This window comes from Ascidia mentula, chromosome 7 (genome assembly GCF_947561715.1).
Source record: "Ascidia mentula chromosome 7, kaAscMent1.1, whole genome shotgun sequence".
In the NCBI taxonomy this organism is placed as follows: Eukaryota; Metazoa; Chordata; class Ascidiacea; order Phlebobranchia; family Ascidiidae; genus Ascidia; species Ascidia mentula.
Window position 1 is genome coordinate 7,014,656 of NC_138572.1, and position 27,726 is coordinate 7,042,381.

General features: G+C 39.1%; 3 protein-coding genes across 6 annotated transcripts; 1 reads left to right on the plus strand and 2 right to left on the minus strand.

Moving 5' to 3' along the window:
• Positions 1–1,310: 1,310 nt before the first annotated feature.
• LOC145908128 (uncharacterized) lies at positions 1,311–14,648 on the plus strand. Of its 2 annotated transcripts, none has more exons than XM_082995321.1 (13): positions 1,311–1,454; positions 2,532–2,637; positions 4,857–5,036; positions 6,755–6,800; positions 6,917–7,051; positions 7,465–7,919; positions 8,183–8,659; positions 8,905–9,063; positions 10,252–10,492; positions 10,897–11,064; positions 11,791–11,897; positions 12,891–13,040; positions 14,015–14,648. In XM_082995321.1, the coding sequence occupies exons 2-13, from the start codon at positions 2,562–2,564 to the stop codon at positions 14,170–14,172; spliced, it is 2,352 nt and encodes a 783-aa protein (XP_082851447.1). In that variant the 5' UTR covers positions 1,311–1,454; positions 2,532–2,561; the 3' UTR covers positions 14,173–14,648. The 2 variants fall into 2 exon arrangements, with proteins under 2 accessions (XP_082851447.1, XP_082851448.1); XM_082995322.1 differs by having other exon boundaries at positions 1,311–1,450.
• Positions 14,649–14,731: 83 nt separating this feature from the next.
• LOC145908129 (uncharacterized) lies at positions 14,732–17,250 on the minus strand. Its single transcript, XM_082995323.1, has 6 exons — positions 17,146–17,250; positions 16,599–16,716; positions 16,022–16,141; positions 15,771–15,891; positions 15,418–15,508; positions 14,732–15,062 (listed from the first exon to the last, which is right to left on the minus strand). The coding sequence occupies exons 1-6, from the start codon at positions 17,224–17,226 to the stop codon at positions 14,937–14,939; spliced, it is 657 nt and encodes a 218-aa protein (XP_082851449.1). The 5' UTR covers positions 17,227–17,250; the 3' UTR covers positions 14,732–14,936.
• Positions 17,251–19,294: 2,044 nt separating this feature from the next.
• Positions 19,295–24,572, minus strand: LOC145908375 (translocation protein SEC62-like). 3 transcript variants are annotated; one of them, XM_082995640.1, is made up of 9 exons: positions 24,473–24,572; positions 22,773–22,884; positions 22,591–22,696; positions 22,261–22,321; positions 22,031–22,150; positions 21,352–21,475; positions 20,987–21,118; positions 20,764–20,928; positions 19,295–19,758 (listed from the first exon to the last, which is right to left on the minus strand). In XM_082995640.1, the coding sequence occupies exons 1-9, from the start codon at positions 24,506–24,508 to the stop codon at positions 19,490–19,492; spliced, it is 1,125 nt and encodes a 374-aa protein (XP_082851766.1). In that variant the 5' UTR covers positions 24,509–24,572; the 3' UTR covers positions 19,295–19,489. The 3 variants fall into 3 exon arrangements, with proteins under 3 accessions (XP_082851766.1, XP_082851765.1, XP_082851764.1); XM_082995639.1 differs by lacking the exon at positions 24,473–24,572 and adding an exon at positions 23,092–23,295 and having other exon boundaries at positions 21,352–21,472; XM_082995638.1 differs by lacking the exon at positions 24,473–24,572 and adding an exon at positions 23,092–23,294.
• Between the last annotated feature and the right edge of the window lie 3,154 nt (positions 24,573–27,726).

The following is a 27,726-nucleotide window of genomic DNA, read 5'->3' on the forward strand; positions in this document are numbered from 1 at the left end:
GCGTGTTGCTAAGTTACGAAAATCCACTTTGCTCAAAGCAATTTACAAGGTATGTAGAGTCATATTTTTTTCAGACATCAAGAACGTATTGCATGTTAAGCAAAAATTAATATTTATCAGAAAATGTTTGTTCTCAATTAACTTAATTTTTTTGAATTTTAATGTTGAATATTTTAACACCTGTGGGCGACAAAGAGAGAAGAAAGCAAACACAATGTCTGTACACGTTTATGTAAATATTAGGGTAATTTCACGTAACTCGCCCAATGTATGTAGGCTACCACAAAATCCAGCTGTGGAATGCAAAAACGCAGTCAATTGAGGTCACGAATTTTTAAGGCATTGAATGGGTTGTGATTCCCGAAGTCACTGAAGTGAAAGCGAAGTAATTTTGGAAAACTGTTCAGTCGGTACGTGCGCGTCGCCCAATGCACATGGCATCTGGGCACGAAGCGGCGTTGCCCCGGGCAGTAAAATCTTGCAGGATATAGCAATTTGTATACTTGCAAGCACGTGTAATTCGATTGGCATGCCGTATTCGCCCGAAACAGGCTTCATTCGAGACGGCCACCCCGTTGACCTGACATCTATCATTCGCATTGGGCGGCTAATTTAGATGGTCGTTTACTTTGACCCTGATATTAAGATACAGGTCGTAGTTTTGTTTTCATTTTTCGAAGACAGTTACCAAGTGCTCGCCATGGCCCAGGGGCGAGACGAAATGCCGAATGGCAACTGATCTTGATCCACGCGATTTCAAAAGTTTGTAAATATTGTGGAAGCTGACGCTATGAGAAAGTCGACATTACTGTATTGAGCTACACAGACACGCACTAATACTGCAGAAAGACTGGTACGGATTTATATAAGCACTATAGGAGAAACATGACTAAAGGAAAAAGCAAACCTTAAGCTAATGACCTAACAGGCTTTTCTTTTACCATTTTTCACATACTACAATCGTCTAAATTGAACATACTTATTGTTTAGTTTTGCATTGTAACGACTATATGTAGTCCTTTCGAACGTGTCAACCTCATATATATCTGGTAAGCTTTTGTTTATCAGTTGAAAATACCAATTTACCGGTTTCAATGTATCGATTCAAATAACCGCAACATCTATCTCATATAACGACCTTGTTTGCACTTTGTTGCCCAATGTACCGAATACGCAAATCCACACGCCGTGGTTAATTGGTAATTGCCGGTCCTGTATTCTCATCTGACAAACGGCGTCGCGAAAAACGCGCCCGGGGCCGGGTTTAAAAGCGCGACACGCCGTCCACGAACGATCACAAATCAGTTTAGAACATTGCCGTCGTGGTGAAAGTCGCTGGTTGGCTCAAGCGGAGTGCAAGTTCTTGGATGCACTGCTGGTAACGCTACTACGGCGGCTACCAAACAAGATAACACCTTGTTAAATTTTCGTGCAAGAAAAGCAAGAAAAAGTAGGTGAGTTTTCATGTTCTTTTGTGTGGTGGCTTAAAATATAAGCCTTTATTTTGGGATGTTTGAATACTGCTTCAAATGCTGGCTGTAATTCTATGTATATAGGCCACAATGCTGTACATGGCATAAATACAGCGTATTACTATCTGTTACTGAAACGTGAAATGGCGTCTCAACGCTGTGCCTTGGCGTGACCGATAAAGCGGTCATGTGATAGATAGTGTTGCAAAACATGTTTTATGCAATTTATAAAAATTATACTAAGAACTGTAGTTTTATAACACCGAAGGTGCACATATTTGTAACCTAAAAGCACATTATATGGTTGCCGCTATATAAGCCATCATTAATTTTGTCAAAAAGCAGAGATGGAAGTTAAATTTTTTTCCAATAAGGTTAAAACAGTTCGAAGTTAATACTTCGGTTTCCAACATATCGGACTGCCCTTCAATATGATAATGATGGTATAAATTACACAGCCGCCATCCGAGAGTTTGAAATATTACGCTTTTGTAATCACCAAGACATGCTCTTTTAGTCCAATGTAACTCGAATGCGATCGTAGGTGCGTTAGCACAATTCAAGCTTGCGTAGCTACATAATCCACTTATTCAACATGCACATAGCAACGCAAGAAAAGCCCAAATAAATGAAGATAATATTATGGTTGGACTTTGGCGATTGCGAGCATAATTAAAATACAGCATTTGATTTATCCAACACGTTGATCAATATTTTAAGAAATTGATTTTAATGCACGTGATCCCAGGTTCCTGGCAAATGTCGCACGTTAGTGGGGGAATATGAACTTTTGTCCTGCTCTCAGGAACTGTTTTGACGTAGTTCTGGTCGTGCACCGATCATCATGTTACGAAATCGATTCCTAGAAAAAGTGCCCTGTTGTCAATAAGTGCAGAAATTACAATTGCTACTTGCAACTTTATATGTATTACATACAAAACGCCCTTGTCGTTTTGGACCCATCTGTTACCGCATAAAAAAAAGTCTAATGCAACAATTGGGTTTACTTTTTTCCACTCTGTAAAGTATATTACTAAACTACGTACGTTTCAATTGCAGGCAATTCGCAGCCAGACGTAGGTGGTCGTCATGATGTTCTTCAGTTCTGTCTCGGTATTTCTCAGTCTTGTTGCCGCCGTCGTTCAATTCGCTCTGCTGGCCGAAGGTGAGTTGTTCGCAGATCAACGCGAGCGATAAAATCGCCGACTTTGCATTGCTGTACATCCGGCGACATCTCCCACGATTACGTTGTTTGTGTTAATACTAAAAAGACGTCACCGAACACTGCCGCCCATTTAGAGATGCAATGATAAGGGTTGTGCTGCTTGTTGTGTGTCATCTGCGTCGCGATTGAAACAGTTGCGCAATGACAGATTTCGTAAACGCAGTACGTTGCAAATCTATTGCTGTAATGGCGCCTGAGATATGAATACGTTCCCCAACATATCACATTGCCCATGTATTTTAACTAATAATTGTTCTTGACAAAACAAAATAAACCTCTCAGCACTAAATTGTTTGAAAACAAAGGAAAACAAAGAGAAAATGCAATCCCGCAGTGTGTGGTAATAAAACCTAATGCGTTATATAACTTAACGAAAAACTAAATGAGTGGCGTGCACAGACATATTGCAACAACCATCATTTTACGCTGTGTCATTGTTCAACGTGGGTATGCATTCACAGAAGCGAAATCGACATTTCCTTATAAGGGCGAAGCCGGGAAAACAAAACCGTTTAACATTTGTTATCGCTAAGAGATTGTTAATTTGCACGCGAATTGCAGCGAATAGTTAAAAAATTTCAGCGTGCGCAATTGCTTATTTCTGCCGATGCTATTTTAATAATCTGGGAAAATAATTCGGTGTCAAATTTGCATGCAATCATGCTTATTGTAGGAGGGTTTGCAAAACACGTGCACGATTCATCTGCAGATAACGAAACCCAAACAGCATTATATTGATTCTGTGGCTTCCCCCATGGTATAAATAGGCCGGGTCATTAAGAGTCATCAACGTGGTTTCCAATCCTGCAAGTCCAGGAATTGGGGACTTTAATTCGCCCCTAACTAAAAATTAGGGACATCAAGCAGTGTTAATTAAATTTATGTGTTTGGCGCCAAAATATCCCGTTAATTTAGCAATAAAAACTTGATGCTACAACGTGCAAATGGTTTAACCAAAGCACATTCATTTGACCCATTGACAAAATTAAGAAGATTGTGAAAATGTAAGAGAAGTGAACTTAGTTTCATTTTAAACTTTGAGCATATCTCAAGCATTTAGGTTTCACCTGTTTGTTGGATTGTTTTCGCAATGTATGTGACGAAGATGGCTGAAATGCGTCATACATAATATTTAAATTAAAATTATGGCGAAAACCAATAAATTTTAGTTGCTCGTAAAGGAAAGTGATTTTTAAACTTCATTGTTATAGTTGCCACATATTATACGTTTTTCTCCTCGACGAAACTTCTTCAATGCAGCGATCCAACCTTTTACAAGCTTTTTTTTTGTGCCATCGCATACCGAGGTGACTCATTAAGCCGTCTAATACTTCACGATACCCGGTTAATCGCCCCCTTGTCCCTCAGTTTAGAAGCGTTGGGAGAGGCGCATTATGACGTCACCGATGACGTTCAACAACATGCCTGAGTCGATTAGAAGTGAAGGGCGAAACGACAGCTTGCAATATTTTATAAGTCCATAAATATTTGAGCCGTTGATACAGATTTAAGTGTCGCTATGCCTGATCACTCTTTAAACTTGTCAAAGCATATTGGTCGTAAAACCCTTTTGTATGATCGTCACAGGTTATAAACTCGTTTTCAGTTTCATCGCAGACTTGTTCAACAGGTTACCTACTACGTAAATATGCGCGACAAATTTGCGGAACAAAGTAGCGCCAATTCCATGAACCCAATCGATTTTTATCGTAACTTTGCGCACGTAAAAAATACAATGCCGAGTTCGCGTAAATATCAAATAAATAACCGCCACCATGCCCACCCACAATGAAAAGCCCCATGAGAGGTATACCGAAAACGCCCTTAGCGCCAGTAATATGGTGATGGAGACGCGGAAGAGCAATAGGATACAGTATATACAACTGCGTAGGATCCCGCCCTCATGTAAACAAACCCGCCCTCCTTGGCGATGAAGGATCACCGACAAAGCGGCAAGTTACCTCCCCAAAAGCCGACCGTGTCCAACTGCTTTCCGTGAAACTTTGCCCGCTTTTTTGGGACAGCAATAAAAGTCATTGCCCTTTGACGAAACGGCGCAATCCAGGTCACCGTAACCTTAATATTCACCCCTAACAAAAACCCAACACAAATCTCAGTCACGCACAAACGTTCTTGCTCACAAACCTCTTTATATTTAGCAAGTTTTCCCTACCGTGGTCCTGTCCAACGATCGGAAGCCTCTCCACTAACATGTAATGTTCACTGGAGGTACAGAAGACCGTGCGGAGTCCTTTTTACATCTGCCCACGCATGTCAGAGACTGGGATGCTGCTTCCAGTTTGTTCTTTACGGCCCGATGTGCTTTCACCAAGAATTCGGTGAGTACATTAGGTTTATTGTATGTTGTCGTGTGTTGTGGCTAGATTGTGACGCGACTCGATTCGTGGTATTTACAGTTGTCCACAGTGCGACCAAATTGAATATTAGCACTAGTTGTGCAATATTATAGGGCTACAACCAATCTAGGGAATAGTTTTTTTTCCACATCGCACTCATAATGCCCCAAGAAGATATATGCATACATCAAAGCTAAATTCAAATATTACTAGCTGGATTTTGTTACAACTTATCGTCGTAATATAGTCGGAATCATTTGGCCACGGGCAACGCCAACCATCCGTTCATGCTCAGACGTTTTCAGTGCCAATGAGTTCTCGGTTCTTGTTATTAATTCTCCGAAGTCGATCCGACATTGCCTCGTCTGCTTTTATTTGCATCGACTTTACAATGCGAATGATCGTTGGGATGCTTGGACGAGATCAAGTTTACATACTAACGAGCGTTTAACGATCTGGCAACGCATGCCACGAAGCTGCAGACACCGGAACGAAACCCCCGGAGTCCAAAGTATGCGCGACCCCCGGAAAATCATGGTGTTTCGCAGAAATTATGCATCATTTCGCGTCAGGCATGTAATCAAACCACAAGACTGCACTTTTCGATGCCAAGAAACTTTCGTTATTGACGTATGGGGAACGTGAAAGGCTGAAGACACATCGGTGAATGCAAAGAGTTGGGTGCAAGTCTCGCAAAATTGCTATTTGCGCATCCTAAACATGAAGCAATCGCCCTGAAGTTCCCCTGGGTTAATGTATCCATGTAGTTTACTGTGGAAATTGAGTTGGGAACTATGTTACAATATGTCGGTCTGTCGTAATCTTGTTTAGTTTCTTATACTTTATTTTATCTCCCATCACGATATGTTGTATGATACTTGAGGGAATTCATGGAAGTGGAATTCAAAGCATATGTTACGTTGGTGTTGAAGAAAAACACACAGTCCTTTTATTTATTTGAAATCCATTTCTTTTCCTATAAAGTTGTCCTCATATGACGTGAATAAAAAATTGCTTTCGATAGTCAACGCTTTAAAAAAAGCTCGTAAAACCGTATAGAGGTCGTCGTCATTACCGACATACTTATGTCTCGTATTAAGCCCGGACACCTAAATCGACTACGCTGCATTCTATGCGCCCAACGACCGTCGCCTGGTCAAGTGGTGATTCGATATATTGCCACATCCTGTCAAATCACACTCGCTTTTACTATTTGTCAAGAGTTCGCCGACTCGTGTCTTTACGAGTGCCCGACGATCACCGACGATTTCTAAAGTCCGTGGGTTTGTTATTGTTGTTGCTGGCGTCTTTGTTGCTGCAGCTCTTGTAGCAATGATTTGTAATGGTTGTTTTGTTTTGACTGGACATGCCAACACAATGCTTGTATTGATTACTGGTCAACACCTACTGTGAACGAAACTTGGGACATCACGCAGTTCTTCGTCAGTTAAACCAATGTTTTTACAGCTTCTTTTTAAGTCGCGTTTTTCACAAAATAAAATCTTCTGTCACAACATCAAGTTTACTTATACCATGACAATTCTTAGCACACCATGGGCATTTTGAAGACTTGTCGTCCCTGCTGGTTCTTTTGCGTTGAAACATATTTGGAATAATTAAACTGTTGATGCATAATAATTGAAAAGCTATTTTTAGGTATGTATCTTATGGAACCCCCAATAATACCCCTGTATATTTAGATTTGACTGCACAACAAAGAATTATACCCAAGCCGCAAACGACAAGGTATGGAGAAAGTGCTTTGCTAAACTTAACTTTCAACAAATATTCGCCCTTCAAATTGTTTTTCTTACGGATTTCTTGCAGCTTGACACTTACACTATGTGTTATTATTTATTCAGTTCAACCACTGCTTCCACGACACCAAAACCTACTACAGTCACAACCACTACAGTTTCGACTACAACTTCAGCTGTGCCATCCACATCCGTCAACGGCAATTCTCCTGCTAGAACCTACAGGACCATGATAGAAATGTAAGCAAGATATTTGGCGGCGATGCTACATTTCAGCGCACTTTGTAAAAAGCTAAGCAAAAAATATGTGTGTAGTGATTTGAAAACGACACCTGATGTTAATGCTTTCTGAAATAAGTTTCTCTGTAGTCATGACTATCACAAAAGGTACTGCATGAGTAAATACTCCACCCAACAACAGAAAGCAAGAAAAACGGCCATTTATTCATTACCAGCTACATGCTGTTTCGGATTTAAATCTGCAACGATTAAAATTCGGTGCGCAATCGCACGACAAAAATCCCTTATTTTACTAAAAAATCACCATATAGCACAAAAAGTTTCCACAGTCAATCTCCTTGCCAAGAATGGCCAGGCGTACCAATATAAATTGTCATTTCACAAAAGATCAAAACCAAATTATTTTCTCTCAGTCCCGAAACAGATAGGGAGATATTGGAGTTTCTCGCTTTGCTGTCGATGCGTGGCAACGTCAATCGTGTAAAAGCACCAAGGAGCCACACTCAAAAAACCCCCGTCACCGAATCTAATAGTCGCCACCACTCGTTCTCTGGCGTGATGCAAGCATCGGCGTCGACGGAAGCTCTTAATGAAGAAGAAGAAGAAGCTCCTGCATCACGCGGAGTCGGTCGCCAGGCAACGGGACGAGAGACGTGCGATTACTCTGTGGAAGCGGAGAGGGTGGAATGTGGCCATCCAGGTATCACTCCTCCCGTATGTAGGAAGAAGGGATGTTGTTGGCATCACGGAGTCGAGAACAAGGCTTGGTGCTTCCGGAAAACAGAAATTCTCATCGCTCCTCCGCTCCCGGAAGAAGAGGACACGCCTGAAACTAGGGATGACCCACTGGTGACGGTACTTGAAGAAGGTATTTGAAATGTTTTATTAGCTACTTCATTAAATGTCGTATATTTTTCTTTTATCAATATCAGAAGTTGCTGAATAGACGTACATAGCAGATTTAAGTCTGATTTACTAACCTGCGCAGGTTCTAAACTAAAATGCGCTCGACTCATCTGGGACGTAGAGAACATAACTTCATGATGGTTTTAAACCTTATAAAGGCTTTCTACACTGTATATGTGTAATTTGCAATCTCTCTGTGCTTTAAATTATGACACCATATTGCAGAAAACGCAAATGACCCTGCAAGAAGGAATACCTACGGGATATTCCCCGAAGAAGAACTTGTCGAACCTCCGTTACCGTCCTTTGGTAAAAACAACTCATTCCCAACTAACGAGTCGGGTTTCCGAGCCCTTGTTCAGCAAGAGATGTCTGGAATGGACTCATCAAACGAATGGTCTGACAACACCACTGCTTCCACTGCCATCACGACCCTTACAACTACAGGAACCACGCGTTCAAGTATTGGCCAGAGGGGAGATCCACTCTGGCTTCAACAATTGGTACTTGAAGCAGCCACGGCTCCAACTCCTCAAAAAATGAGTACTGGTACGACAACGACAACGCCAACTACACCAACCACTACCACGCCGACAACAACGTCTACATCATCCACTACTGATCTTCTTCCACCGTTTACAGACAACCTTTCAGCTTCTTCGTCGCAAGAGGAGATGGAACGAAGTCGATTATTGTTAATGGGTAGGTCTTGTGTGGTACTGTGTGGCACAGGACAGAACAGTGGTAGACATTATACTATAAGCGACCTTAGATTTGTGATATGTTTCACAAATTGGTAAACCAAACACATACTTTGTATTATATTCATTACACAAGCCCCGGTTTGCTTATTTTAGCTGCACTTATTTTTGTCTGCAATGCTAGTCAATGGAGCTAATTATTTATGTTCATTAAATTCCTAATGTAAATCCACTTCTAAATCGAAGGAATTCCGCCAGACCCTACACCACGGACGCCGACACCTCCAGAGCCCAGCCATGGGCAGTCTGCTTTTAGAGATTTGGCCGTTTTGCTTAAGCTGATAGGGGATTTACAACAGAAGCAAAGGCAGCACACAACATCAAGATGCGTTCTCAACGATCAAGGTGAGCGTGTATTCTTAGGCTTCTCACGGTTCGATAAATACGCAGTAGTCGCTACAATCCCAACAATTTTTTTATTTTCGTAGATTTCATATGCTTATGCTCGGGATGTTTAAGTGACAAAAATTATGGCTTCATTGTAGGCAGTTATCGTATGTACACAGCATGTTAGGTTTGGATATCAACGTATATATTTCGTTATTGAGTTTCAACGCAGCAAACTCGTTGTCCACACTTTCCAAAAGCAAATTTAATAAATGTAATAATGAGAGCGGTCCTTTTCTGCGAAGCCTCACCCACGTTAAACCCAACCTACTTGAAATGTGCGAGCGTAATGATTAATATCGCCGACAAAGCCTTTGCTATTTTCTGAAAAAACACCTTTAAGGCTTGTCTGTGATGCGTAAGCTCACGTTTATTTGAGCTAATACAAGCAAGCGAAGGTCAACTTGCTTGACTTGCAGTGACGCATACAGGCTGCCGAAAGGCGATAAACACACTTTATTGCAACAGTTCGAAGTAAAGCGGTTTTTGGCGTTTCTGGTTCCTTGCAGCGAACAGGTTCACAGGAGTACGCCACGTGCAATTTAGATACTTATCGGTAAAAACACCCCCAGTCTTGACGCGTGTAATGCATGCAAAACGCACGTAGAGACGTAAATGTGGCATGCGGATTTCTATGTGTTGAACTCCTGCGGCTTCAACGAGGAGAGTGCTTGAAAAAGGGTAATTGATAAATCCATTTCACACATCGATGCTATCTTAATTCTGTCACTTTTGTTGTGATGTTTGTTATGATCATATACATATCCAGTTGACGATTACAACAAGACAAATGTTTAGTCCTGTTATTTAAAACCGGTTTGCAAGACAGCTGCTAAAGTATGGGCTAATACTTTTAATATAGTACACATATTGAAATCATAACTTTCACAAAACGAATCAATTTTTCACCTAAGCTTAAAACCTCAATTTTCTTCAAAACCTAGTATTTTATATACGTGCTTAATAATTTCCTCTGGTATTTCCATTCCAAATCTTTAGCCATACAGAGCGATAAAATGACGCATCATCACCTCTACTAGTAAAAAAATAGCAAATTCATTGAGGGTCTTTTTCTCTGTTAATTTTTCCAAAGTATTTTTTAAAGCAAAAATTCAAATGTAAATTTGCAAATGTCTTTCTTGACAGACTCGTGTTGTCGTTCCAACCCGTATGCCCCTTGTTGCGAGTTCCAAATGAGACGGAGGTTGGGTCATCGCGCGGCCCCTCTTACGCGGATTGTGGGGGGTGGGCCCGCCGGACAACTTCGTCATTCGGTCGCCTACCTGGCAAGGGGAATGTACAAGGAACAATTTTGCGGGGGAACTCTAATTGATAACCAGTGGGTGTTGACAGCTGCACACTGTGTGTTGGAATACTGCCAAATCAAGTAAGTTAGTTTGTATGGTTGAAAACGCTTTAGTTCCCAAATTTTTTTTGTGGTTTTTATTTGTTTTTTTCAAATACCTTTCAAATATTTTCGTTCTCGTTTGGTTTTATTCTCATTTTGAAGGTAGGGATGCCAATATTTTTTACTTTAAATGTTGTGTACAAAATGTCCGTCTAAACTTCTTGCATAATGTAGTCTTTAATAACTGACCTTCTGGTGCATAAACTAACGATACGTCAACTTTTGAAATATATTTACAACATGCAACGATTGTGTTGCTTTTCCTACATCGCCTACAGCATTTCCTAAAAATGGATTTTTAAGCAATTCCCACAATGAAGGCGCGGATTCCTATGGTCTGTGTTCATACCTATAAATATATCCATTCCGCCTTCTTCGCACAGATCGTCGCAAGAGCTGGTAGTTACTTTGGGGAAGTACCATAAATCGCCGCTGTACCGTGACATCGGACAGCAGGTGATTGGAGTGAGTCACGTGATTTGCCATCACAGTCACTGCAAGTCCCCTGATCAACCCCGCCTCAACGATCTGGCTCTTATCAAGTTGAAGAAGTAAGCGGCTACGAAACTATGCTCATATGGCGTTATACACATGCCATCTTTGCATAGGCCATCTTTGAACTAGCCACGCTTAATACGTACCGAAAAAACAGAAGTTACGCTAATCTGTTACATACCAGCTTTTCGACCCTTTTTTAAAAAAGCATTTCCTAATGGATCGGTTTTCTTTTTGAATTTTTGTTTAAACTTATTTCCCAAGTTTTTCCATTGACTTCTCAACACAGACGTTGGTGATTACCTACATGACATATAGCAATAACAATAGTTGGTCTAAGTATTTTAAAGCGACGAACAAGTTATCACGGGCCCGGGGGCTACAGCAGACTCCTCTTTCCTTGGGGGTGGAAATTCACCTGTATTGGCCATTAAGGCGCATCGAATTCCCGTCTGAGATAACCTTAAACTACCTGATGCATAATTGGCATATGCGCATAGTTCCGCAAATAGATGCTTACTCCTACCCGAGGCGTGTTGAGTCTTTCCAAGGCTGCGCACGAGCTCGGCTATTTTTACATTTAATTGCCAAGATTGCGGGTTTGGTGTGCACGCTTTAAAATTTCTTTGCGGTTAGCTCAAAACGTAAACATTGGAAACCAGGTAAACACAAACGGACATCTTTGTTTGGCATTTTACTTCAGTTTGTACATAGTTGCTTTAATGTTTGTTTTTTAATGAACACAGCGAAGTTTAACACATGTATTCCCTTCATGTACTCAGGCCTGCAGCTACCACCATGTACGTATCCCCAGCTACAATGCCAGCCCCATACGAATCTCCCGATCCTAGTCAAAAATGTATCATGCTCGGATGGGGATCCACCGAAGGTGAGACACTTTACTTATTCGCTAATACTTGAATTACTTCGGCCACCAAGAAAGCATTTAAAAGTACGCCTGATTAAAATCAAATTGGCCACTTGTACTGTTAAGTGGTTTCAAGAAAGGACTTGTCGGTCATTGAGGGTCACTTATCCGGAGGTCAAGGTTAATTTGAGCTATTACGTTTGTTGTGGCATAGCGTTAAAAAGGACGTATAAGTTTATGACGTACGGCTAAGAGGGTCTAAGAAGTTTATACATTTCCTATGCAATTTCTGGAAATCACCAACTATATGCTTTGGTAATTTTCAATTTAGGCATCCGTAGAAATTGGCGGGTTGCTAGGTCCTCTCAATGAAGATGCTTGTTAAAGGACGTTTCTTAATATTGACCGTTTTATAATGTGATGCGCACTCTCAATGGAGCTTTTCTCGTCGAAAAAATTATTAGTGACCCGATTTTTTAACTCAAGGCGATAAATTCAACGTTCCTTCTTCTTGACCACAAGCAATTTTTTGATACCTTAACTGGCAAAAGTACGTTACAATTTTAATGACTCAATATACGGACAATTAACCCACTTTCATATGGTCACATCCTGTCCAGCTCAACACAGTATTACGTAGCAACCGTGTCCAGGTGTTAATTAAGGCGTGTGGTCCACGCTGTCGCGGCAATTGTGGTCAAAATAGAAATAGTACCGTACTCACATGAGACATTGCTTACGTCACTCAATAGGTGACGAAGCAATTGGAGCCAACGTCAACTCGTACCTCGTTATAAAGTAGCACCAAAGACATGTCTGGTAATCAAGCCCCGGTTACCATGTATAAGCCTATGCAGCATATCTTGTAAATATTAAGATCTCACTTAAAATCTGTATTATCTTTAAAACAGCTGACTGGTTCGGTTCTCAAATGCTCGTTTTTCAATCATTCATTGAAAGCTTATGGTAGACGTCTCATTCCTCCTTTAAACCTAACTAACTTTACTCAAACAGGTACTGGATACGCCACCGTTTTAAAGGAGGTATCTGTGCCGCTTGTGTCCAACAACCAGTGCAACCTACCAGATTGGAGGAATTGCGTCATACGCGCATGCATGATGTGTGCTGGAGCACTTAACAATGATCCGTGCGAAGGGGACTCAGGTAGGTGCTGTATATAAGGGTGTTTCTATCATTAATGGTTGTTTTATTGTCGTTAATATACGGTACTCCAACTAAGTTGCAACTACGACTGTTGAACTCTTTTCACCATTTCGTTGTGAAAACGAGCTTTGGGGTATGATAAAAAAGTCGTTTATTATTGCTATAATGTTGCTCTAAAAGCATTTTGAAAGTCCTCGTTCGTTGGATAAATTTTGCGAGACGTTTCTGGCAGTTTTATTAGAGCGTGTTGTACCTTACTTGCCAAGTAAGTAAGAATATTGGATATCATCAAAACTTCAACCCGCAATTCAATTCCATGTATTGGCGTCGATCTCTGCGGACTTTCAAAAAGGTCATCTATAGGTCCCCTTAACCTCTTGTGTTCCACCACTCCAGTATCCGTGTTCTCAGTGACATATTAACTGCAGTTAATGCAACAACGACATGTGCCTAAATGTCATGACACATTAATTATGAAACTTCAGTGGGACTTTTGCGTTATGCAACAATTGAAACATTAATTATCTGCTTCGAAACTGTGAAGAAAATTCACTTGCGATCGGTAACATTTGACATCAAAGATTTCGAAAACATCGTGACAGAACTTTACGTGTTAATGTGTTATTAGTCTCACGAGAAGCAATCATTTGCGCTTTAAGCTATCGGGTAAATTTTGGCACAACATGTCTAACATGTGTCAATGGTTACGTTTAAACGATGTGCCGTTGCGGAATTCCGATAATATTGCATTATGTGTACATTCCGCATGAGGTAAAATATTCATTACAATGCGTTGACTTTAACAACAATCAAAACACCACCTGTTCGCAAAGTCCACAGCTTCGCGCTGCGCTTATCAATTCTTGTGTTGAACGAACAATACGTGGTAACCCTAAATAAAACCGAAATTCTTGCGTAATAACATCTATGGCAGAAAATCTAATATTGTTAAAAAATACTATACCCGTTTTCAGGCGGTCCTTTGTTCTGTCAACGCTCCAATGGCCTTTACGTACTTCACGGGGTTTATAGCTGGGGCAGATGCGGCTTCGAGAGAAAGAAGCCGGCGGTTTACATGAGAACCTCGTATTTTGTCGAGTGGATCACAAACATCATGGCAACCCTGCAATAACTCACCGGCTCTTGTGCGCCGTATAGCGGCAACATGGATACTGTTTAAACGGCCGCTGGGAGTCAGACTAAAAAACTACAGATGAGCTTAAAACAGCGTTACACTGTGATTGAGATACCCATCGTGGCTCGTCGTTTCTGGGAAGATTATGCCTGTAAACGTTTAGTACGTGGCTGTATGGGTTAATGCTGTGTCTGTACTTTTTGTGGTTATTAAAATACGACACTGCGTCCATGAATTTCTTTCCATTACAGCTGTATTGTAAAACTGTTTTTTCTTAATTGTTTTCGTCACAAGTCTTGATGGCCGGTCGTGTTTGTCGTTTCTATTTTACCGCGACTATTTCGCGCGAAAAAAAGTAATGGTTTTGTTTCTCGTCGGTTCCTCTGAAAACATGACGAGTTATTCTGCGCTAGTACTTCATCGCATATTGGACTTGAACGCTTTTATCAACATGCCAAGCATATGTACATTGTGTTTGTTTCAGTTTGCTTTTGTGTCAATAAACGTTGACGGCAAAGACAGTGCAGAAACCTGACAAATAGTTTAATTTCGTGTTTGGGTTGATTTATGTAGGAAATGAAAATAGTAAAAAGGTTGAAAATGATGCGAAATTCCACTGCAATGATTTCAAATGCGCAAATTTGAGAATTTTTAAGTTTGTGTTTTAAAAAAAAAAACTACATTGTAAAAAGTATTTTTATACAAACCAAGAAAATATCAGCATCATAATACAATTACAATTCATTATGTATTCCTTATCCTTATGTGATGATCAACGTGAGAACACACCACATGAAAGCAATGAAAGTGTGAATTACTTTTCCACGAATGTTGGAAGCTGAACTTGTTGTTGATTTCTCAGGAGGGGGAGTCACGTTGTTCGGAATCTACAACATAGAAATATTACCAAAAATATATTCGAATGACGTTCCAACATTTTCTTTGCCAACCTTGTGCTAACTCTACGATCATTTCAAAAGAGAAAACGATGTTTAAATCACTGTTGTAAGTAGACATGACGACAACGTTGCATTAAAAGTTTTGTACAAACAGCGCACAAATTTTTGGTGGATGACTATTGAATGAACACTCAAGCATGAAACATGCAGAAACCACTTGCATACACGCGTATTGGCGACAAAATGAAAAACAAATTGCCTCCAAATAAGCCCACGCGTTATATATTGGTCTTATCACCGCCCTGTAGGTTTGTGCATTATGTATGTAAACATTTATACCAACCGCAAGAAGAGATGAAGGGTATGCCTGATTTCTCTCAAAACACCAATTCTCGTTGTAGGAACCGTCAGCTCTCGGAGTTTCAACCACAAACCTGTACAAAAAGTTAAAATATGAAACAAGTCAGGTCCGCAAACAGCACATGACCCAAGTTTCTCATTGTAAGGTGGCAACCATAAATTTAAAGTTGTAGATTTTATTTGTTCAAATGGCCGTAAATTTGTTCAGTTTGCAATGTACAAAAAAAACGGCGCATCGCAACAACCCAATAAAATACGTAATATTCTGTAAATCAACCTCTTCTTTTCAGTCGAAATAACCAGTGTTTACAAAAATGATTGACTGTTGCAAGTTACCTGACCCAAAACAACTTTATCCCAGCCTCACATGAACCGCCTTCACAATAAAACTCATAAGACACAGATGACGCTCCATTCGGTACCGTTCCACATACACTATTGGTATCCGTTGTACTGCCTGAGGACGGAAGTTTATGCTTTAATTTTTCTGGCTACATCTGGTGCAATTTAAATCTAAAGTTTTGTCTGCTCAATACATTTCAAATTCAGTTAGTGCAGTTATAAACCTCTAAGTTAACAAATCATACACTGATTTGATCCAGACGCTTTGTCTCTGTAGCACAGGCCACCAGCTTGTTGCAATTCGTATGAAATTTCAATATGCCTCTCGTTTCCGTTGGTACCGTTGACGGTAAAGCAGGGGCGCCCTGCGAAAACAACACAATCAGTTGTATTACTTATTTAATTCAATTAACAATCAGTTGTGACGACATTATGGGAAAATATGTTTGCTGGGTTAAAATCTATTGACTTTAGTGTAAGGCAAATATATTTCACTATAAAGCATTTTCAGTGTCTTGTTCAAATAGAATCATGTTTTTTAGCGAAATATATTTGTCTCACACGGAAGTCAATCGATTTAAACAATCAGTTGCGTGTAATATTTTCTAACATTGAAACATTTCAAGAAGCTGAGCACAAAACAGTGAGGATTGTTATGTGTTGAATAGTCACTGTGATAATGCTCCTGACCATCATATGATGCAAGGGAAGTTTATGTTTAAACAAAATGACTCATTCTGTAAAAGTGAATCAGTTCCGCCATTGGGACAAAGCAGAAAAAACACCCCATGAAAAGCATCAAACCACCAAGCTGCCACTTACTTCCTTCAAACACATATGACGAGAATTTGTATCCAAGTGGCCGCGCTGTTATGGCGTTCATATCGGTAAAGCCGACAAAGGTTCGACTGTACATGGTTTCGTTGATGGAAAACCAAGTCTGTAAAACGTATAGCAATGTAACTGAGCTGCGAAGTTTCAACCTTCTATTCGATTTCCTCGTAGGGGTGGCACGAAACTGGTATCAGTGGGGCAGACATAGGGTAAAGTTTTACGTTTCGCTATTAGATAAAGTCTGTTTATTGCTCAATTTTGTTCATTTTGTTTAAAGTGGATTGAGAGGAAAATTTCGATCATTTCTGTACATTTTACTTTGTGTTAAACCTTAAGTCCCTATATTGAAGTTCTAGTGCACTTCTCAACGTTTTATGTTTCGTAGCGTATTGATCAACAGCCTTTGGCCCCTTATCCATAAAAAATATAGATGGCTAGCAACAAATAGCCCAATAACACCATTTTTAATAAAAATTTTTTATAACAGTGGGAATCTTCTCGACGGGCCCCCAAATTCATAGAAATAGTATCCCACCTCGCATGTCTGCTCGAAAGAGGGGGCCACAAATGCCGCGAGAAGCAGAAACAGTTCCAACAATGCTGTGGTCCCAGACATTACGAACTTTAACCCTAAGACCTTCTTCCTGCACACAAAAGGCACGATTTTGAGATGAATGAGGTAATGATACGCTTCCTTGTGTTCGCAAGTGAACGAACCATTACTCGTATTAGTGAGGTTTTTGTCAAGACATGTATTTAGCTATTGTTGGCAACAACCTCGACTTGATACCCATCATCACATATTGGTGGCCAAAATAGGTGGTAAAGTGCGCGTTTGTGGCGTTGCAATCTTTGGTGCATCAGTACTGACGCATTTCCTTGTGTTTACTAAAAAGTCATTCTTTGTATCGCCTGACACCACCCGACGTTTCTCACAAAGTGGACGATGCAAAATAGTTGATTCGAAAAATTACTCAACCGCCTGCTTTAATTCACTTAATTTAGGATTTTACTTAAAAAACCTAATTTCTTATCACAAAGGGGCAGTGAATTCGGACCTTGTGCTAAAAGTGTTCATACAAATGTAGAGTTTCGTATGTAGGACACATAAGTGTCTGCGAAATTTCTTAAAACGTGCGCGCTAGCTGTGCCAGTATACGAAGTTTAGCACGCAAAAATGGATCCCCTTGCAAACGTGAAATATGCCGTAATTAGGCAATTAGGAGTCTGCATAAACTTTACACAGAAGAACAGCCACCTGTTGTCAGTTGACACATAAATGGAAACGATGATATCAACGTTTTGTTTACAGCTAATTTATGTTGTTTGCTCGCACCAATTAAACTTAAATTAGGAATTGTCGTGAACAGCTTTCGCCAAAATATTGAACACCGGAAGCAGACAGACATTAATCAAATGTAACTGCCCACAGCCAAAAAGTAAAGTTGGTCTCCTATTTGGTTTTGTTGTCATTTCCGGTTCTCGCCAACCTGTAGCATATTCAGTGTTCACTGCTGCTGACGTAACGCAACCTGTCGGGCATACAACGTTGCTGACACACAAAATTGCCTCAGGTTGTTTAAATCTTGCAACTGCATTGTTGGAAAGACAACTACTAATTTGGCGCCTTTTCAGAACCAGTTAAACTACCTACAATGCTCATATGGAACTGTTGTTTGTTGCGATGCCCTAACAATGTTTAAACTTATTCATATTAAATCTGATCATAAAAATGACACAAGTTCAGTAAATAACTAATTTATTTTTCTGTCATTTGCATCCTTCTTTGTCATTGGCTACATTTACACAAACTTGCTTCAAAATCTACCTCCTGTTGTGTTAATATACACAGATTCCACTATTTTACTATACCGTAAGGTTTTGAATTCAGTATACCCCACATACCTGCACAGACCATCTAAGCATGTCCTGCGTCAGACGCACCTACACAACCCGGTAGCTTTTAGCCTGACTCATAGATATTTTTGTGTGCTGACAATTCCACCAGCCTCACGCGACAGTATAATAATACCACGTGACTGTAATGACGTGGGACGCATTGTACAGAATATTCTTCATGCTGCAAACGCCTGGAATCTGGCACAAGCAGTTTGACTGAGTACAGTTGGTTGGTTGGAAGGTGACACGCTGTTCACTTTCATCTATATTCTGGACACTTTGAGTACAGACGATCAACGCCAACAGTCTTTGCTAATAAAATGTGAAATATTCAAACCAGTTAAATTTGTAATAAAATGTTTTTACTTCATGAAATCTACCTAACCAGCAGCACTTCTTTCACGTGACACAAGTTAACCATCAATTCAATTTTAAATGTTACTAGAACAACTTTGTGTCCACGCTTCTGGTTTTAGAAAACATGTTTCGCTTTTTATTAAAGCATCTTCAGTTCTTATTCAAATAGAATTAAATTTGTACTATTGGCTGGAATTCCAATCTATATTGAACAAATGTGGGCCAGACATTTCTTCTTTAAAATATGTAAATCGTTAAATGGATACTGTGGAAAAAATATAGCTGACCCAGAACGCATAATAGCATATCCCGTAAATAAGCCATTTCAATACCTTGAAACAGTATTGGAGGGAAATGTAAGTATGTTTGTTTTTTTTAAACCCTTATCTGTCACATAGGCCTGCCTACATAGCCAAATGCATTACAAACTCGGTAACTAGCTTTAATCTGTGGCAAGTGGTAAATATACAATTACAGAGAGCAGCACATCCTTGTAGGACAACACCCAATCGTATAACACATAGGGAAACTCCCGAAACAGAGAAATAGGCAGTTAACACGAAGATGGGTCGAGGGATACAAGGGCTAAAGTGTAGTTGTATTTCATTACCATGTTAACTATACTAAGACCCGGGCTCCAAAACGACTGAAGATTCCTTAAGAACCTCGTATTCGTCCGAAGCGCCATCATCAGGGTTCGTAACACTTCCATCTTGGTCGGAATCGTCAGAGTTTTGGTCGCTTGATTTTTCGTTTTGAGAAGCGGCCGTGTCGTCGTCTGTTCCCTCTTTGGAGCCAGGGCAAGAACCACTTTCGGCTTCTTTTTCGTTATCTTTTTCCACTTCATCATCATTTTCATCATCTTCGTTATCCTCCTTGTCCGAGCTCTTATCTGAAAAACACACATATTTCGAAAATGTCACTAAACCGATCTAAGCCAAGTTGCAAGGTAAATACAGAGGATATTTGAAAACCCAAAACCGGCCTTTTTGTATAAAATACTTGCCATGCCGCAGACCAATCACGATCTAGGTTAATTTTTGTACCAGGTAATTTTTTTAGAAATTTCATCATGTCTGGCGACAACACAACACAAGCACAACACCTATTTAACCATATTGTCAGTCACTTAATTCATATAAAGTGCTCTTCGGCAAAAAAGCGTATTCATTTCAATATAAAAAGTAAAACGGACAGAATTTTCTGGAAGTTCCAGTAGTTCATTTCCACTGCTTTGTACGTAGTAATGAACGAAGCGGCGCAATGTAACTTGAATTCATTTCCTATTCAATTCACTTTGTTCTTCGTTCATGATTTTGAAAATAACCGAGGATTAAAGACCAGAACGTAGTTAACCATACGATGAAAGCACTGTGCTTAAAATTTGAAATAAGGCCTTTGATGCTTGGCTTCAACAATGACATGTATAGGCTTTCAAACAATATAACAGTGCGTAACCAGCACAGGGCAGTAGATATCCCTTTACCAGAAAACCATACCATGTATATGATTTTTGTTAACCGCAGTACATGTAAGGTTACTCGACAAGTAGTGTACATTATAAGGATAAGTACACACGAGGGCTTGGCAGTTGTTTTAATCCAGTGTAAAATATGTGCAATCACATGCGCAGGCGCATTGCCATTGGCTGGAGGATATTCCTAATAGAATACCTTTAATTTCCAAATATTAAGAAACCTTGCGTCAAAACGCTTTTATTTTTTAATAGGAACTGAAAATGCATATTACAGCGAAACATGTTCACAAAAAATACAAGCATTTTGACTCAAGGTTATTTAATATTTTGAAATTGACTTCGAAGTTTCTACTTGTGTCGCGCAAAGAAACGTGGCTGGAACAGGTTGATTTCGTAAAGAAAATGTTTTCAGTGGTATACCTTTACTCTTTTCCGTTTTTTCGCCTTCCGGTCCAAAATATTCGTATGTGTAAACTGGCTTGAAGGAGTCAAAGAATCCAACGTCAGCCAACAGGTTAGGAAGGAACCAAAAGTGATGCCTTCCCAGTGTCACAACCCAAATGAATGCAAACGTAATGGAACGAACTGCGTACAACAGATTGTTAAGTGTGCATGAATGTCCATAAGTGCTTCCATCACTTACGTATTGCAATTCCAAACACGGATCCCACAAAAACACCACCAAGTACAGACAGATAGTAGATCATAACTCTTACTGAGTTGGGCCATAACGGAAAAAGGGTCGCCGCTATTACGCCCAACAACACAACGCCACCTGGAAATGAAGTATGTTAGGTTACGTTTGGGCACCTAAACTTCTCACATTGGTTTACTAAACAAAAATAAACGCATCAATCAAGAAAAAAAATATTAAATGTTTGCCAAAGTTTGAAAATATTTGTTGAATCTTCCGAAAGAAACAAAGAATTTGCAAAGATAATATTTTTTTCTTATATTTATGCATCCTGCAGCACAATCGTTCAGCCTTACAGCAACTTTACACCATACCTAGAAGTAGAGTGCGAGGGCGCAATGGGTCATACTCCCACACATAGATATCAGAGGAATCACAAAAAATCTGTTCCTCATGAAACTCCAGCTTGTATCGACGCTTTTTCTTTTTCTCCTCCTGCTACAGAATAAGAAAAACTATTAGAAAGCATTACAGTACATACAAAAAAATTGGCGTTGGTGAAATTGTTCTTTTACAAATATTTTTTTTTTTATATTTTATAATTAGATTTGAAGTGCTTAATTGTGCATAACCACCTGACAGTATTTTTGAAAACTAGTAAAGTTTTAACAGTTTGTTGCTGATTTAACAGTTTTAACGGATAGTAAAGTTTTGTCTTACTATTTTTCAAACCACCCCAAATCATTGCAGACTCAAAAAAAATAATAAATAAATTAAAACAAGTTTACATTGAAATTAAACAAGAATGTTGACAACCATGAAAACCAGATATCGTTGCACATGGAAATCACAAGACTATACAATTCGGCAAATGGCTTATGGATGTGGCAAATGCAAATGCCTTATTCTTAAATCTAGCATATTAGTGTTGCAAACGCCAATAAATTACACCTTTTACCCAGCAACAGTCAACACTGTGCTCTGTTGGCAATAAAATATTAACTATACGTTGCTAAGATACATATTTTACCAAACACATGCAGAATGTGGCACCTTGCTGTCAGATTTAGAATCCTTCTCTGACTTCTCATCCTTGGTTTCTTCTTTGTCCTTTTTTCTCTTTCTGGCTTTTGTGTCGGTTTCTCCCTCGTTTGCTTTCTTTAAAGCTTTTTTCTGAAAATTTATTTTAATAATTAAAAAGTCACAATGAAATCACTAATACATGAGTTTTCAAATATTTAAAAACCATTGGTTGTACCGAAACAGAACAAACAAGCACACACCTCTTCTTTATCCAATTTTGGTACTTTCATTGCACGATAAAACAATCTGCTAGCCAGCATCCTAGAAATAAACAAAATATCATTTAAAACAAGTGATCAAGGTTCATTTACTGGGTCTGTAAATAATGTACAAGGTTGATAACCACTTTATAAGCAAATCATCAAGTGGAGACCACTATATCACACACTAGTGTGCTATAAGTGAAAGACATATATATATATGTATATATAAATATATCTGCTCCAAACGCAACTTCATTCCTCCAAATATGTCTGTCAGTTGAATTATAATAGTATTTACAGACAATGAAGGAAATATTTTCAACATACTTTTCCATAAATTTAATTGCATCATCCCGACTAACAAATATTGGTTTTCCAGTGCTAGATGTCTCTGCCCATTTCGATTCCATTAATGTGTCAACGGCCTTCGAACCTTGATGTGAAACAGAAATTAAATTTTAATATTCCCTTGCTGGTGTAAGTACAAAAGCTACCGTCCGGCATCTAACCTACAAAATACTCTTTGTTCTGTTTTTGCATGGTTGTGTTTTTCTTTGGTGTGTTAAAGCGGACATGTTTGGCCATCTTCAGTTCTTCTTTGCTTGGCTCCTCTATTACAACCTAGAATAAAGCAAAGTTTAAAAAATTAACATGAAGATAAACTATCCTAACCAACAAGTATTTCATAAAAAAGTTATTTATCTGGAATTTTTAATCAAGGTAAAAATAATTAATAACCAGCTTTGTTTTAAGTGTACCTAAACATTCTAGTCAACACACCAGATAAATATGTACCAGTTAAAAATTAGATTAAAAGTTTTTGAACACCTTGCCATTTTGAATCGTTTCTTTGCAAACCCTATCCACATCAGGCTCATTCCTTTCTTTTTTAACTTCAGGCAAAATTGGCACCCCTAAAAACTGTGCCATTCTGACCAAAATTGACAAATTATCACCCCACAAATTTTTCCAGTCTCTTCAACTGATCAAAAAGTTTAATACTATAGTGAGAACAGCCTGATAGGCAAACACTGAACTGAGGAAAATCAGGAAGGAAGTCATTAGCTGCAGTTAGGATTTTGGAATAAAAAGTTTGCATTTGCATTTACAAAAGCATGCACAGCAAATTTATTCAGGTGTCAACCATTGCAAAGTTTTTTATAATTTATCATGCTAGTTTGGCCAATGTCATGCATCTGTACATGCTCCAGAAATATAGCTTTTGCAATAAAATCTGTGCAATATCGTTTTCGGGGAAAGGATGTAGCAGTATCCTGTCTATGCCTGGCATATGGTTTGCATCAGCAGTGCCTGAGCATGGCCTGTCAACTGTCAGTTGTTTAAGAACCCAGCACTATCAGCATCAAAATGAGCAATCCAGATAAGAATATAATTTGTACCTACTTTTAGATAAAGTTAATTAGGAAATTATTTAAATAAGATGGAACCACTTAAAGCAGGTTTATTTTTGCATAACTGATTGTATGTATCACAGAAATATTGCTATCTTATGCCATATTTCACAATATGCTTATAACTTTAACTTTGACGAAGGCATAAAATGTACAGCCCGGCATGTGGAATGTGGCTGATAATTCTCAGCAAAATTAACAAACACTGCAGTTTAGCTTGCCTAATTCTTATTTTAGTCGAATGATTTTTGTTTAGTTAGTCAGATCTCTAAAAAATTACATAAATATTATTTTTTTCAGGCAGAAACTGATGGTGCCACCAGGCAAAAATTATGTTTAAGTTAACTAAACAAAAATCATTGCACGGAAGCTGATTATCGGCCAATTGCACATTTGTGGTTGAAAACGCTTCCTACTAAAACAAGTGTAAATGTTTTTACCAATCTTAGTGCACCATGCAGCATTTCCACAAATGATTGTGTGCTGCATTATTTATGAAAGTTCATTTTTTTGACTGTATTTTTATAACTCATCAACATGAAAGTTATTGGTTATTGGTGACTAAATATTTATATATGTGTGGTAATTGGCAACAATACACTATTTTTATTTGGTACAATATTTAACAAACACACAATCAATCCTGATAACTTACAAAGAACCAAAGTCATAATGCATTTTAGTCAGGTTGGATGCCCTTTAATATCCGAAACAAAAACTTTCTAATAAACAACTCATAAAAAAACTTTATTGCATATGAAGTTACATTGCTTGTGATTTATTTGAAATAGACTTACCCCTTGTCTGTGTTTCTTCTTTCTGCGTTCTGACATTCTTCTTTTGTCAAGAATTTCATAAATATAAAAGCACCAAAGTTTTGTTACGATTGTGGTTAAGTTTCCTGCGAAAAGTATTGACAGTAAATTCTGTGACGCGACAACAAACAAAACTACCACGTAATCACGTGAATTTAGTAGACGCTGGGAATGTCAAGTCTAGTTATAAACGAGCAAAATATACATATACAAATCTTTCAAAAACATTGCAGATTTTGGAGTTATGATGAAAGAATCCCCAAAATGAAACTTCACAAAATTAATGTGGAGTAGAGCAAGGTTTATCGCGCAAGCTGCTCAAATTATTAGGCTATATCTCCAAACATTCATATACTAAACGTTCTAAAAAATTTTGTTATGAATCTTAAATAAAGTTTAAGCATGCCTACAGTCTGGTTAACAAACAATCATAATAAAAACATAATGTTGCACAAACTGCCGATCTCGCATCCATTATATCTTCCATCCCAGGAATGAACACGTTGGCACGCAGTTCGCATGCGTGTCACAAAAAAAGAAAAAGCGTTTTAGAATGGCTGTTCGTATCAATCCTTACGAGCCCTTGCATTTTTGGTCGTAAAACTTACTTGCACAAGAAAATATATCAGCAGACACAAGCGGCGCTATTGAGTAAAGAAGGAACATGCAAAATCATGCAGACTTCGTGGTATGTAAATGAACGTCAATAATAATGAGTTGGTGTCAAAGCAAAGTATGTTTATTGTGTGAATTCGTATGTCCTCCGCCCAACTTTGATTTTGCTGCAAATGTGTATTTTTTTACCAAGCTGGCATTCAAATCCAGATCAAGCTATTCCAGGCAATAAATCCCGATCAGGTTTTCTACATGTTGAATGGTCGGGCGCTTTGGACAATGTCGCCTCCCTACATATTTTTACATAATTACAATATGTGTTTGGGGATCTCTGCAGGCTGGATAAAACGTCGCCTAGCGGAAGAAATCTGCTCCAAAGGGATGGTTTTCGGCTTGCTAAGTCGGTCGGTACTCTGTCTTTATCGGCAGCGCCGCGCTTTTGGTCTTGAACCGTATCACGAACGCAGGTGCGAGCCAACAAAATGTCGACTAAGTAAGTGCCCGTTTTGTCGTGTAAAAGATTCTCCCGCTTCTCAAGGCATTTTATCTTCCGTATTGACTGAGCACGAAGCGCCGGCAATTGTATTCATTCGTAGCGATGCGACGCGCGAGTCCTATAATGGACGGTCCCGGTCATGGGGCATTAATTGGGTCACTGTTTTATCTTGTCTGCTGCCGTGTGTCGCGATCCTTTCGCGCACCACGTGGCGCGCAACGACCCGACGTGCATGGACTATCGCGCTATTTTGACAAAGCACGTCATGCGACATGCGCAATTCAAGGTTTTGTATCATTTTGGATACTCTGGTGCCTGGTGGTGCGTCGCCATATTATTAACAAGTGGATGTTGACCTTTTTTGATAGTTCTCTCTTCACTTCTGGTGGATACCAATTTATAACATATGAAGTACAAGCAGGGCTGTCATCCATTTGAAACCGAAAATAAGGGCCACTAAAGGAATACGACCTATTCTCCGCCATGTTACATTTTCCAGCAATATATCAGTCACAATTCAAGGACAAAAATTGGAGATAAGGATACTCGAAATTACTGAGACGTGGACGTCCCAAATAAGAATAAATTTTGGAAATGAGTTAGCTGTGGCATCCCTAAATACAAGTAATGTGACGAAAATCTAAGTAAGGCTTTGCGCCAGTTGAACATCAAGTCCATGTGGAGAATAAGCCTATATGATAAAAAAAATGGCGACTATTACTGGGTTTCGATGCTCACTTGGTGAGGTATGTATTCTTCCCCAATCATCTGCTTAATGTGAAAATAAAACATGTTATTTTGACAAACTCAGAAAAAGGGAAAACCTTTATACGTGGTTGCACATATAATCACCTGGAGTTTTTGAAAGAGCTGTTTTAGTGTTTATCGTAACGGTTGCAGGTTTAGTCCATTGACCCGTGGAACAGTTGGCCTGTCGTAGATTCTTATCGTAGTCCGACGACGAATTTCACAATCTACTTAAAAAGTACGTCCCCCGATTTCTCTGCGCAACAGCTGACAAATGGGGGATTTTGCAAAATCTGCAATATATATTGAGTTGCTTTTAAGGCGAATTCTATATTTTTGCTCTTTTTTCTATACATTTCATGTTTTATGTTAAATACTTGGCGACTGGATTGTGGAATTTTGATCAACCCACAATGAAACAACTTCTTTGACTTCGCTAGCTCGATGCGATACATTTGTTTTATTGAAAGCGACACGTTTTCAGATGTCGTAACTCACACAGAGGGCCAAGTCGGAAATTCCAATCCGCCCGTCGCACTTGTCGCTTCAAACAGAACCGGGGTCCTTTCCTGTGTGGTCACTTTGCCCGTCAAAACATTTGTACCGCACCAGCACGGCTTGCAATGTCAACGTCGTGCCGGAGATTAGCGGCAAGCAGCTGACACAACTTGTACGGCCATGGTCAATTGGTAATGGAGTTGTCTTTTCTATTTAGACCTTACTCGTTGGTGGAAACAAAGTCGTATATTGTTCGTTGCAGGAAAACCACAGCTTCTTCAGCGAAACCACAACTTTGCTTGTTTCACGGTGATATGTATAGGTCACAGGCCACGGTAAAGAGTGTTACTTATGGCAGAATGTTTACTATGCGTTTTCCGCTGCATTTCCTTGTTATAAATATGCTTGCAATGGTTAGCATCGAAATAACGTGGCAAAGTTGCGTATCTAGGCTGAATAACAGTGAATGCTATGGCGAAAAATATCAGTAACTTATACAAAACACTAAAAAAGCAGTAGCTTTTTACTATATGGATCAGCCTGGCTTAAAATCAGCAAAAGCTGCTTTTTTAGTGTTATTATAAAAGTTACAGTGATCGCTAGGCCTGCATCTGCAGTTTTGGTTAGATCCCAATATTTCAATTTTTTAAGTCACTTATACAAAACAAAACTGATAGTAAGTTGAAACATATTTTTCTAAAGGCATCTGTAAACAAATAGATATAACAAACAACTTTGGTTCTTTCAAATTTAATCACAATTTGATGTCACAAACTGCCAATTGCATTCCTAAAAATAAGTCATTTTTATAACAGTGGACAAAGAAATAAAATTTTGAATGTGATTTACTGTTTACCTCACGGACGTGGAACAAATTGCA

What these genes read in the sequence shown, in the direction of transcription:
- LOC145908128 (XM_082995321.1), top strand. Translation starts at nt 2,562, where the DNA reads ATGATGTTCTTCAGTTCTGTCTCGGTATTTCTCAGTCTTGTTGCCGCC. An exon ending in AAGTCGATTATTGTTAATGG is followed by an intron (nt 8,660 to 8,904) that starts GTAGGTCTTGTG and finishes TCTAAATCGAAG; the next exon opens with GAATTCCGCCAGACCCTACA. An exon ending in CGGATGGGGATCCACCGAAG is followed by an intron (nt 11,898 to 12,890) that starts GTGAGACACTTT and finishes TTACTCAAACAG; the next exon opens with GTACTGGATACGCCACCGTT.
- LOC145908375 (XM_082995638.1), bottom strand. Translation starts at nt 23,193, where the DNA reads ATGGCACAGTTTTTAGGGGTGCCAATTTTGCCTGAAGTTAAAAAAGAA. An exon ending in GAACAAAGAGTATTTTGTAG is followed by an intron (nt 22,697 to 22,772) that starts GTTAGATGCCGG and finishes TTTCACATCAAG; the next exon opens with GTTCGAAGGCCGTTGACACA. An exon ending in CAAAATTGGATAAAGAAGAG is followed by an intron (nt 22,151 to 22,260) that starts GTGTGTGCTTGT and finishes ATAAATTTTCAG; the next exon opens with AAAAAAGCTTTAAAGAAAGC.
- LOC145908129 (XM_082995323.1), bottom strand. Translation starts at nt 17,226, where the DNA reads ATGTCTGGGACCACAGCATTGTTGGAACTGTTTCTGCTTCTCGCGGCA. An exon ending in GTCATATGTGTTTGAAGGAA is followed by an intron (nt 16,142 to 16,598) that starts GTAAGTGGCAGC and finishes TTGTTTTCGCAG; the next exon opens with GGCGCCCCTGCTTTACCGTC. An exon ending in AGCGTCTGGATCAAATCAGT is followed by an intron (nt 15,892 to 16,021) that starts GTATGATTTGTT and finishes TTCCGTCCTCAG; the next exon opens with GCAGTACAACGGATACCAAT.